The sequence below is a fragment of the Manis pentadactyla genome, chromosome 1, assembly GCF_030020395.1.
Source record: "Manis pentadactyla isolate mManPen7 chromosome 1, mManPen7.hap1, whole genome shotgun sequence".
Taxonomy (NCBI): Eukaryota; Metazoa; Chordata; class Mammalia; order Pholidota; family Manidae; genus Manis; species Manis pentadactyla.
In genome coordinates, this window is record NC_080019.1 from 135411711 (window position 1) to 135424952 (window position 13242).

At 37.5% G+C, this 13242-nt stretch overlaps 1 protein-coding gene and 1 long non-coding RNA gene across 4 annotated transcripts in view; one reads left to right on the forward strand and one right to left on the reverse strand.

Annotated features, from left to right (window-relative positions):
* LOC130683600 (uncharacterized) overlaps positions 1 to 4987 on the reverse strand; it is a 201020-nt gene extending 196033 nt beyond the window's left edge. Inside the window, exons 1-2 of the long non-coding RNA XR_008997433.1 lie at positions 4855 to 4987; positions 3246 to 3280 (exon numbers count right to left, since the gene is read on the reverse strand). This is a non-coding gene — a long non-coding RNA (uncharacterized LOC130683600). The remainder of the gene's footprint in view (positions 1 to 3245; positions 3281 to 4854) is intronic.
* C1H21orf91 (chromosome 1 C21orf91 homolog) overlaps positions 4813 to 13242 on the forward strand; it is a 33664-nt gene continuing 25234 nt past the window's right edge. Inside the window, exons 1-2 of one of the 3 annotated variants that reach the window (XM_036881509.2) lie at positions 4813 to 4895; positions 6000 to 6133. In XM_036881509.2, coding sequence (XP_036737404.2) covers positions 6007 to 6133 — 127 coding nt within the window. In that variant the 5' untranslated portion in view covers positions 4813 to 4895; positions 6000 to 6006. Of the gene's footprint in view, positions 4896 to 5029; positions 5162 to 5483; positions 5625 to 5999; positions 6134 to 13242 lie in introns of those variants that run through there. The other 2 variants (XM_036881507.2, XM_036881508.2) reach the window with 2 other exon arrangements.

Genomic DNA, 13242 nt, shown 5'->3' on the forward strand with positions numbered 1-13242 from the left:
TAGAGAAAGGGGAACCCTCCTACACTGCTGGTGGGAATGTAAATTAATTCAACCATTGTGGAAAGCAGTATGGAGGTTCCTCAGAAAACTCAAAATAGAAATACCATTCCTAAAATAGGAATTCCACTCCTAGGAATTTACCCTAAGAATGCAGGAGCCCAATTTGAAAAAGACATATGCACCCGTATGTTTATCACAGTACTATTTACAATAGCCAATAAATAGAAACAACCTAAGAGTCCATCAGTAGATGAATGGATAAAGAAGATGTGGTAGCCAAGAAATGGAAACAACTTAAGTGTCCATCAGTAGATGAATGGATAAAGAAGATGTGGTACATATACACAATGGAATATTATTCAGCCATAAGAAGAAAACAAATCCCACCATTTGCAACAACATGGATTGAGCTAGAGGGTATTATGCTCAGTGAAATAAGCCATGCGGAGAAAGACAAGTATCAAATGATTTCACTCATCTGTGGAGTATAAGAACAAAGAAAAAACTGAAGGAACAAAACAGCAGCAGACTCACAGAACCCAAGAATGGACTAACAGGTACCAAAGGGGAAGGGACTGGGGAGGATGGGTGGGAAGGGAGGGATAAGGGGGAAAAAGGGGTATTATGATTAGCACACATAATGTAGTGGAGCGGGGAGAACACAGGGAAGGCAGTATGTACAGAGAAGACTAGTAGTGATTCTATAGCATCTTACTATGCTGATGGACAGTGACTGTAATGGGATGTGTGGTGGGAATTGATAATGGGGGAAATCTAGTAACCACAATGTTGCTCATGTAACTGTATATTCATGATACCAAAATTTAAAAAGTAAATAAATAAATAAATAAATAAAAGGCAACTGGTATATATTCTCTGCTCTGTGTTCTCACCTTCCTTTACCCTGCTTTTTGGAATGTCGTTCTAATTAAAGGGACAATCTCTTGCACACAAACATGAGACACATCCTAGGGATGACAGAGTAAAATGCTAGAAACAGCATCCATGCCTGAGAACTTTATGTATCAAAGCCAGCACACTCTAGACTGCCCACCTAATGCCAGAAAAAAAATAAAGCCTATCTTTTGAAATCACTGTTATTTGGGGTTTTTATATTACTTATAGTGAAACCTAATCCAAATAGAAGCACAAGGTTTAAGATATTACAGGTGTTGAAACAAATACAAGATGAATAAGACCAAGTTCCTGTGCATCATCAACTTAAATTTGAGCAATGAGTACTTAAATACAAAGAGCACCAGATTAGAATATGATAGTTTTTGCCTATTTATTATGTCTTCAGACCAACTCCCTTCTCTGGTAACCACCACCATTTCCCTTTGGAGAAACTTTTTTCCCATATCATGATATCCCATTTTAATTTCTGTAACCCCATTCCTGAGACAACCTCAGGTATTCAGGAAAGCAGGTGGAGGGAGGTGAGAATGTAATCAAAGTCTGACCAATGAAAGTATTGGTTATCGTAATTGAATCAGGAATGAGCACATGAATTAAACTTGGCCATTTAGAATACCACAGTATCAACAGCTATCACTGCAATATGTTGCAAAACAAAACAATCCACAACTCAGTGCTTACAACAAACATCTATCATCAGTCTACAGGCCAGCTGGGCCTATGTGGCTTTAGGCTGTAGACTGGGCTCAGTTCTTTTCCACATGTCTCCTATCCTCCTTGGACCAGCAGTTATTTGGGTGAAGTTCCTCTCATGACATATGGCAAATGCACAAGGAGCAAAGCTAAACTATTCATGTACATTTAAGGTCTCTGTTCATGTCATATTCATTAATATTCCATTGTGGTGGGGAAATATATTCTGCCCACTATTGTAAACCATAAAGTCACAGAGAAAAGGCAGGGTATGAGAAAATAAAAACAACAATGTAATCAATGATGCACACACTTGAGTTTCTGGTGCCTTTGGGGGTCATGGTACTAGAAGGCTCTAAGCCTGGGGCTGCATGTGCCAATTTTCCAGGCTAAATGGATAAAGCACATCTCTAACATCAAAGAATGAGATAACACATGAAGACCAAAAAAGGCATCAGAAGTTGAGAGATAGACAGTTTGATACACTAAGTATATGGAATCCTTTACTTTAAAACAGGACCATCTCAGAAAAAAATACCAAAACTAGTGGTGGCATGAACAAGAACTGTGGAGTTCAGAAAAGGAAGATTAGAGAAATTTTCATAGTAGACATTCATTTGAATGATGAATAGGGATTATTTTCATTACAGCAAATATAAAAGTGATTGTAAGAAAGTTCTGTATTTTTTGTTCTGTATTGTTGGTTTATTTACCTAATCTCATTTCCTTGCCTTCTGTCATAGAGGCTGAAAAAACTACATACTCACTTTCCTAGAATCCATGTTGTTAGATAAATTCTGGTGATTAGAGGGAAGCAGAAATCTACTGGGTTCACTCAGGAAAACTTTTCCTCCTTTGCAAAAGTGAAAAATAGAGCTTCTTTTCATACTTCTTTGGAGTCCACAACAAATTTGAAATAAAATATATGATAATAATAAATGATCAAAGTAAATAAACATATTATTGTAAGCTTCTTATATTTTACATAGAGCAATATATTATTATTCCAGGTAGATTGTGATAAGTTAGAGATGAATCTACTCAACACATGATGTTTCACAGACCCAAAATACATATATATATCCACACATACATACATATATATAAAACATATCTAAAAGAGGAAACAAAAAGAAATGAAACATTAGACAAACAGGAATTCACCTAATCTACAGAAGGCATGAAAAGAGGGAAAAGGAATAAAGAATATATATGACAAATAGAAAACCAATAGCAAGATGGTAGACTTAAACTCAACTATACCAATTATTATATTAAATGTAAATGTATTAAACACATCAAGTAAAAGACAGAGATTGTCAGACTGGATTAAAAAAGCAAGGCAACTAAGTTGTCTACCAAAAACACATTAATATAAAGATGAGGTGGGGTGGTATGTGGTAAAAATCAAGAGGGGAAATATACACATGGAAACACTCATCATAAGAAAGCACAAGTGCCTATATTAATACTGGAGAAAGTAGATTTCAGAAGAAGAAATATTACCAGAGATAAAGAGAAAAGTTGTATAGTGATGAAAGGGTTAATACATAACAGTCATAACTGTGTAAAATGGAATAACCACTTGGAAAAAGCAGTTTAGCAATTTCTTTTAAAAGTAAATATGCACTTACCAGATGACTTAGCAATTCCACTCCTAGATATTTACCTATGAGAAAAAAACAAGTACACAAAAAAGACTTTTACATGAATATTCATAGCAGTTTTAAGACAATAATCCCAAAACAAGAAACAACTCAAGTGTTCATCAATACGTGAATAGATAAACAAATTGTGGAGTATTAATGAGCAATAACAAGGAAGTATGGCTACAAAACATTATTGGGAATCTCAGAAATATGGTGAATTAAAGTAGTCAGTCATAAAAACAACACATACTGTTTAATTACATGTGTATGAAATTCTAGGACAGTGAAACTTGTCTTCATTGATATAAATTATATTGGGAGTTGTGGAAAACTGTATCTTGATTAGGGTAATGGTTACACAAGTGTATACATCTGTCAAATTCATCAACTGTATTTTTTAAATGGGAAAATTTTATTTCTATAAATTATTCCTGTATATGTTGACTTAAAAAAACAATAGGGGAAGAGTTTCAAGGATGGTTAACAGGGTAAAACCCCACAGAATGATAACACCAAGTATTAAAAAGAACTTGTTTCACTAAAAGGAAAGTGATAGTGATTTTGTAAAGCACTTCTAAGAAAATTGGGTAGAATCCATGACGTAAGACATGTTAGTTATATTTACCTGAAATGAGAAAAAGAAAAGGCATAGACTTTTCTACATCAATTAATGCTTCTCAAACTTTAATGTGCATAGGAATCACTTGGAGATCTTGCTAAAATGCAGGTTCTAATTTAGGAAGTCTTGGGTGAGACCTGAGATTCTACATTTCTAACAAGCCACCAGGTAATTTTAATGCTAGTTCATGTACTATACTTCAAGTAACAAGACAACAGATCACTTTTCTGAGGCATTTATTTCAAGTGCCAGTTTGGTCTAGAAGTCCCCCAGATCCATGGAATCCATTCGTACCATCAACTACAACCAGTCTCTTTTCTGTTTGTGAATGTAACCAGTACAGGGGCGTATGATGTGTGGAAAATAAGTGATTTTATATCAGCATCCTAGGGTTGTCCCAGCTCTATTTCTAAACAACCAATAATCTGACTTAGTCTCTCTAGGCTGCTAAATGAGAAAACGGTTCCCGTTTCTCCTCTCTAGGCTGTTGTGAGGCTTACAAGCGAAGATGTAAGTTAAAGTATTGCGTCAACTAGAACCTCAAAAAAATAGAATGGCTTAAAATGTCAAGCGAAGTTGGCAGAAGAGCTTAAGTACCACAGAGAGTTTAAGAAAGGGGTGGGACCTCAAAGTAAGAGGTGGGACTCTGGGGTTTCCCCAGTGGGCGTGCAAAAAATGTACCATATATATACAGGGGAGGAGTACTCCCATTTAAAAAAAAAAGCTTCTATATTTAAAATTATCCTTATATTATGAAACAAAATAGAACTTTTCCCTCATTAAATACTTTAAGTGACACCTCACAAAGTTCAGAAATAGTATTTTGATTCTGTCTGCCAATTTCAAGCACAGTCCTACCCCACACTCATGTCTGTCCCTTTCTCCCTCCCACTCGTCGCTTCTCGCCCCCGCCCTGGGGCAGTAGTTTCCACTCCGCTGGAGGGGAGGGGGTAACGGACTCCTCTATCTGCGTACCTCCAGGAGGGGACACACGAGTAGCCACGTTCCAGAAAACGGTAAGAGGCCGGGCCAGGAGACATGGGAGCCCGCGGAAACCCGAGTCAAGGGCGCAGCGTCGGCGCGGGGTCGTGGCGGGCCCGCAGCCGCCGTGCGGACGCGCTGCTCCGCGCTCTGCCGCCCGCCCGCCTCCCCGCGCCCTTGCGGGGTGGCGCCGGCGGGAGAGGGCGGGGCCGGCGCGGCCGCCGCCTCCGCTGCAGCCCGAAACAATAGTGGAGGAGCCCTAGCCGCGTGGAACGGCGGCTGCTGCGCGCGGAGCTGGACGGTAAACACCTCGCGCCCCTGTCCCCGCACTGCCTGCGCTCCGGCCCCGCGGCCCCGCCGCCTTCGCTCTCCGAGCCCCGCGGCCCCTGGTGCTGCTGCGCGCTGGGTTCCCCGACGGGCCCCTTAGGACGCCTTCCCGGGTGGGAGGAAGCCCTGGGCGCGGGGACGCGGCGCTCCTGCCAGCGGGGCTTCGGGACCCATGGCTTCTCCGGCGGGGCTTAAACCCCGCGCTTCCGGCCGGACATGATCCTCACGGTGGTGCGGCTGCCCGGCCCTTCGCGCGGGTGCCTTGGTGGCGGCCGGGACGCCCTACCCGGGCCTTCTCGTTCCCACGTGCATTTTCCTGCAGCGGGTCGAGGATGGGAAGCTTCGCTACGTCTAGTTAGGGAAACGCATCTAAGGTTCCCGCAATGAATTAAGCAGTGTCCCGAATAGGGCGTTTTTCCTGCATTTAACAGCACTAAGTAGGTGGACAGACCCCGGCAGCGCTGCTAAGCACTTCTATGCCTGTTGGGTTCGGGGCTCTGGAGGACTGGGAGGTGGACTAGAACACCCACAAAACTACTTTCCTTCGGATACCTTCCTCCACATGAAAATACGGGACTAGAAAAGGCACTTCGGAATGGTGTGACCTATGTATGGCAAGACTTTTAGTTTACTAGCTTTGTGTCTTTGCACAATAAAAGTAGTATTTAAGTACAAGTATGGCGAGGCTTGTTTGATGGGGCTGTGCATTAGATGAACTGAACAGCGTTCTTCTCTTTTCCTAGAAGTTCCTGATTTTGCTATAATGACAGGTTTTTGAGATTGTGTAACTTTCCTTTTCTGTTTCTTAATAGGGGCAGCATGAACCAAGAGGAGCAGTTTGTAAACATTGATTTGAATGATGACAACGTTTGCAGTGTTTGTAAACTGGGAACAGACAAAGAAACACTCTCCTTCTGCCACGTTTGTTTTGAGCTAAATATTGAGGGTAAGGACACAGTATAGATCAATTTTATGGCGTAAACTTTGCACAGCTATTTTGTAATGAACGAGTTATAAGGGAAAACTAGAACTCTTTGAATGATGAGAATTCGTACCAAGTATGGAGTGTGGAGATCTGTTAAAGATAAGATTTCTAGACAGGAAGCTGAGGTTAGCACAGCTGTGAAGTTAAGGGGAAAACAAAATTTTAACTCCTACAGTATTAACTCTATTTTTGCCAGTATAAAAATGAGGTATGAGTGTTGACTAGTAAACATGTTTTCTGGGATGAGAGCTTCGGTTGTCAGATTTTAAGACATTTGTGTGTGTGTGGTTTTATTTTTTCATATTAAGAACTAATATAACTAAACATTTACATTGATAGGCCAATGTAATTTGTTATTCCTTTGGCCTACCATGCTAGTACCTATCTGAGGTGAGCTAGAACTAATTCTTTTCCCCATTTCAATTTTATTTGGAAAAATGTATTTCAAATTTTTAGATAACCTCTTTTCAGTTTACACATACCTCTAATAATTTTTAAAAACTAAGGTTTTTTTTATATTTCTTAATAGTATCTCTGAGTATATGAGAAGAGTTCTACAGATATTTTTTTTAATCCTTGATTGAATGTATTTGTTTGGATTGATGTACAGTTAATGTGTGTATGGAGATCAGAAGTTTGTCCCCAAGAAACACGTGGGACATGTTTCCTTATTCCTGATGTTGTCATGATAAAACTCTGATTTTTAAAAAGTATTTATGAGTCACACTAAAATGTGTCTTAATAGTCCTGCAATAAAAAAAGTTTGCCTGTCATTTGAATTTTGAATTGCAACATATCAGTAGAGAGATTTTGTTAGATCTTTAGATTTTGGACAGTAACAAAACAATATTTCATTCTTTTTCCTGGATTGTGCATTTGAAAAATTCATTATCTTTATTTTTTCTATTAAGTAGGAAATATGAAATGTTCTTATAGATAATCCTAATGTTTTTGTATTTATCTTCCTTGAGATTCCTATTAGGACTTTTCAAAAATTGTTGTAGACACCAAATTAGTATGTTTAGATATTTCTGTAGTGAAAATCAAAATTAAAACCATAAGTAGACTACTGAAAACTTAATAAAATTGCATGACATTCATCTTCCATTTAAGATCATGTTGGTTATGATAGCTTTACCATTATACTCTCTGGAAGAATTGTAGCTACTGAACACAGTAGTTGATGGAAGATCATGGATTTCCTATAGACTACACAGATGAATACATGTAACTTGGCTTTAATAAGTGTAGTAATGACAACTGATTTCACAGGGATGACATAAAAGTATGATTCTTCTGTAGCACTTAAATTACCACATCCTTAATCATGCTAGAGCAAAAGATCTAAATTTATGTTCTTCAGAAATGCAGTAAGGCCCTGTATATTCCTTTACATTGTAGATTTCTAATTTTAGTTGGGCAAAGGTATTAGAAATGATCCAACCCAAACCTATACTTTACATTGAAGGAAACTGAAGGTCAAGTAGTAGGACTCTCAAGACTGCTCAGGTGATTAAGGCAAGCTCTTACCATATGCCAGGCACTGTACTAAGCACCTTACATGGATTATCTTAACTCAAAATAGCTCTAGGATGGCTACTGTTACCTACTTTGAAGTTAATGGAACCATTGAAACCTGAGAAGTGCACCTTGAATGGTCCACATCAATAATTAATGGTGTTGGGCTTCAAAGCTTGGCAATCTGGTCTAGTATACATGATCATAATTCCAAGGGTCTTCTGTCAATAGTTATTTTAATCAACAGAGCTAATATTAGAAACCCATTTTCCTCAGTCCTGATTGGCTCTCCTTGTTCCGTCAGCCATCCTTTCAGTACCAATGCTTCCTGCCAAATCATCATTAGTGGTGTTCGTGCTGTGATAGAATTTTTCCACAGAAACCTAAACTTTCATAATTGCTTTTCTAGCCTTTTTTTTACATGCCTTTTAACAGTTCTCAGTCATTAAATAGAGAAATACAAATACTCCTCGAGTGTCATCTTTATAGTCTCTGATAACATTTATTGTAATATATAAGCGTGATATAAGTCCTATATTATTGAAATAGTTAAGTTTAATTTAAATACAGAATTCTCAATTTGAATTTGAACTATGTGATTTAAAACCCGATATACATTATAAGTTTTATATTTTTAAATGCCACTTAAACATTCATGAGAAAAATTATTTTAGAATTAAATTTTTATGTCAGTCTGATGTCAGTTCTCACAAATGTTTTCACATTTATTTATTCAGTGATGACCTAGTGCATTATAACAATTTTAATTTAATAACATAAGATTGTTGTAGGAAAAAGGAGGGAAATAATAAGTGTACATGTTTTTAAATAATCGGTGAAAAAGTGGTAATAAAAGAGTCACATACCTAAAAAATATCAAGTTATATCCTTGCCTGTATCAGTAAACCTTTTTAAGTGTTTTGGAAGGCTTATTTCCCTTCAAAGTTTTCACCACAATGCTAGCCAATAAATGTTATAATGTAAGAGGAACTTTAAAAATATGACATTTAACTTTACCAGTTTGATAAACCTTTCCATAGTATGGTAATGTTGCCGTTGCCTGGCTTCTTAGTTTACTAATTGCTAAATTTGCCCTAAAGCATTATACTGTCTCTCTATACTCTGAGGCTTGTTAAAAATTCTCTTGAGGAATAATAACAATTTGCCAGTTTTTAGTTCACACATCATAGTAAACAAAAATAATTTACACCTTCTGGATTCTTGATTACATTAAATAAAAACGGATCTTTTCAAATGGCCTCTTGTTTAAAGCTGTGTGCATGCATATATTTATAACATGAAACAAAAGAGAGAAATAACAATAGTCTAAATCTTGCCAGAGAGATTTTGTATTCTGATCATGGCTCTAAACTGACTTTTTTCTGTGCCTCTACAGTAGTTAAAAGGAAAGGGTTACCTATGTTTTATATACTTCCAAGCCATAGGTGTTATACTTCAAGGACCTAAGAAATGTACTTTAAGGACTCAAATCTTTTAAAATGTTCACAAGATTGATTTTTTAAAGGAGATGGGATATGCTATAATTCACCATTAGTCTATTTATAGAATTAGGGGACAGAGGCATAAATTTCCTAATACTGTGGTATGTCCTTGGCTTTAAGACAATATAAACTTCTTTATGCACATATGATCACTTACTCTAATATGCATCATAGTTAATTGTTCTAAAATCCTTAAAGTTATTTTGTGACCAAATTACTACATTCCTTAAGCTATTGAGTTTGGAAGGAAGGTAATGAAACTCACCTGTAAAGTGACAAAGTCAGAAGTGAAACTAAAGAGATAAAGATCCAGGACTCCAATCTGATACTTCATACTGTTTTCATCTTGTGCCAAAATACTGTGCAAATAATTCTTAGAGCATTTCTACCTTCCTCTAATAATTGATGTCCTCTCATTTATATAAAGTTTATTAGAAGACTGGATCAATTTATCTTAGGCCAAGCAAAATTTTCATTGTAAGTTGAACTTGCTAGTTGATTACATCAAAAGTCCCATTAGGATTTATATTTTAAAATGCTCTTTTATTAGTTAATACTAATAGATCATGTTTGCAATTGTGTGAAACAAGAAGCTAACGCCACGTTGAGTATCTTGCATTGCACTTGCTAGTTCATCTCGGACTTCATTCTCCTCTAAGTTGTTGAGGTTTCCAGGAACTTCTCTAGAGGCAGACCCAAACTCAGATTCTTAGTAATCCTTCCTGCAAGAAAAATCTGTAGGTGTTTTCTCTTGGTTAAGGCACTGGCAAACCCAGTGCTTACTTATAATCTCGTTCTTACTTGATTCTCTATGTCTTTGACCAAAACACTGTTCAAAGGGTCAGTAGTCAGGGAGCAGTTTGAATCTTAATATTAAATCCTGATTTCGTTGGAAAGTGAAAACTGTTATTTATGACTGAAAGTCTATAAACAACTCTTCTTCTGTGCTGCTTCTAACATACTAGCATCTTTCCAGTAAAGGTGCTCACCACTTGTGACAGGAAGGCTGTGTATAACTAGCTCATTCTAGCATTAGCTTCTTTTTCTTATTTTACATAATTACAAACATCATGCATTAGAATTAACTAAAAGAGCACTTTTAAATATAAAGCTTAATGGGACTTTTGAACTCTAGCTTGGCTATCTTTGATATACTTGGAAATACAGATAACAAAGTTACTTTTTTTCTTTGACTGACTCTTAGTGTCATTTTAAATAAACGTGAACACTTTTAAAATGGCTCTGATAGTAAGACCTCATTATTTGGACAGGAGTGGGGAGGGAGAGAAGTGAAAAATGAGTTTAATTGGTGATAAGCTTAAAGTATCATATTTTAAAAGAAGAGCAATTGAAACTAGGCTAACAATATCTAGTAAAGATGTGTGATTTAAACTAACAACCCATTCATGAGGAGCCAGGTGTAGATTCTTATCCCTGTCCCTAGTGGCCTCTTTTTAGTTAGTCCCAACTTTTCCTCCCTTTTCGCTTTATTAAACTTTCTGATTCTAAAGTCTAGAATGAATTTAAAATTAGATCACATAGAAATTTTGGTTGGGAAGAAATATCCGATAGGAATTCGATCGGGCTGTGTGTAAAAGGAAATCCAAATAATAATGATGAAATAAAATGGAGTGGATATTTTTACCTCCCATATAAAATGAAGTTGAGTCTGGAGTTAGGATGGAATCTTCCATGATAAGAAGGACTCAAGCTGCTTCTAGCTTTCTAGTGCATCAGTGCATCTTCCTTAACACATAGTTGCCATCTTCAAGATCATCTCTTGAGCCAAGGTGGCTGTAGGAACTCCAGCCATTGCGTCCTTACTCAGAAAAGAAAGGACATCTGACAAAAGGTGTATGTCAGCAGTCTCCTGCATCTACGAAGATGCTTTTCCTGAAGTTCCTTCTAATAATCTTACGTATTTCACTGTCTATTCAAGAGAAGTTGCTCCAAATAAAATCAGTGTTTTACAAAGAAAGTGACAACGGCTATGGGTAAGCAACTAGAAAAATTGGCCACAAAGAGGCCTTTCTCAGTAATTAATGGTTATACCACACTGAAGACAAACTTTGAGCTGTAATAAGACCAACAAGTAATTCTCTAGTGATGCTTCTACTCCTGGAGTCTGAACTGGAAGTGATTTTTGCAAAATGAGGGATTGTATTCTGAGGATAAGCATGCAGCCAGGTGTCATGTAGACTTGTTGCTAGAAAGCCACAAGAATTTTCAAGTTTCTGACCCACTGAAAGTACATAAAATGTGATTAATGCCACTGTTCATGAAAAGTTTCCAATTTTGTTCCTTTGCTTTTTTCTGTTAGAAACTTGAGTGATTAAGAAAGTTAGATATTATAAACTTAGAAAAACTGCTCCCTGCTTTCTCCTAGACTCTTGTTTATGGTAGACTAACATGTAATTCCACCTTTCTCAAAACTTTACAGGAAAGATTGCTTCTCTGCAGCTGCATACATCTGCCACTTCTCCAGTACTGCTCTAGTGATTAAGCATGTGGGCTCTGGACTCAGCCCTGGCCTTGCTTCTTAACCCTGCCACTTACTAGTTGAGTTTTCTTGGCAAGATACCTAAGTTTATAGTGTCATACTCATTCCCAAATGTTACCAGTAAGTTCAATTTCATATTTTTATTTCTTAATCTTGAAATTATTGTGCCAGAATACAAAAGGCTGAACTCTAGGTGTTGCCATTTGTTGCAAGAAGATACTTGGAAGTAAAAGCATACAGCTCAGATTTATTATTTATTTCTTTGATCTTCATCAACAAATGAAGCATGCAGAGTAATTGAAGCATAGTGATTAGGACCTAGCACAGGTTCCTAATTCTGTGTTCTGGAGGTCTAAAAACCCCAGTTGGGGTCACACACTCCAGAGCCACACTGTGTATTTTTGAACCCCATATATTGAGTCCTCAGAAAATTACTTATGGGTATTATTGTTGTGTCAGTTCAGCTAGAGGTATATGCTCATCTGAGTTTTAAATAGTATTTATTTTCTCCTTAGTAATGTAGTGTATAACTAAAATGCCTGTAGAAATGCCTAGGAAGGTTGGAAGCCCTCACTTTACCAACTGATTTTTATGCATAATCAAGCATTTATCATAGCTAACATTTATAGAGCTCTCCCATCAGGACTAAGACAGTAGTAGTATCCCATTTACATGTGGCCAAATGAAAGCTCTGAGGTGAAGTAAAGTTGCCCTAAAGTCACTTAGTAAGCGACATAGAAGGGATTCAAATCAGGTCTCTGATGTCAGAACTCTTGTAACCACTGGGAAAGGGACATTTCTCTGTTTGACGTTTGCCATATTTTGTCAGTTTAAATTGTAATCCCCTATGATGATAGCATTCACTCACTGCTTTTCCTAATGTCCCTAATTAGTTGTGATAATCTTTAGTGGCCCCCTTTTTTTTTTTTAATTTTGTTGTTGTTGCTGGCATGCTCTTGTCCTAGGCCTCCCATCCTCACTCTGAGCTTTTATGATCTTTTATATGGTAATTAGCAGATCTCCTCCTACCTCTCCCCCCCACCCCCAAGCTACACATCTATATACGCAACTAATTTTTAGACATTTTACATATCACATAAGTTTTTCAAACTGCATGTCTTAGGCTAAACTATAAGGCCAACCCAATCCATATCTCTTTTCAAAATGAATGAATAAGTAAGTAAACAAATTCCCCCCTCCATCCCTGCAACCAGAAATACCAGGATTAGAAGTGAAGTGTGGAGAAGGGATAGACTCATGCCCAGCTAAATATATACAAGGCAGCTCCACAGAAAGAACCTGCCTGCCCTAATTCTTGAAAGGGTACATCTCAAAGCAGCCTTCCCAGCTTTCATTGCTCCTTTCCCCACCACCATCACTACCCACCCCAAAATTCCTTTCCTCACAGCACCCTTTTTTTCATGGTACTTGTTATCATTTGTTACTAGTTATTTGCTTGTGTGTTTATTTGTAAGTTATTTGCTTATTTAATATGCTTCTCCCCTCCCCCTTTAGTAGTTCCATAAGGGCATGGATAAGAGTCTGTTTTA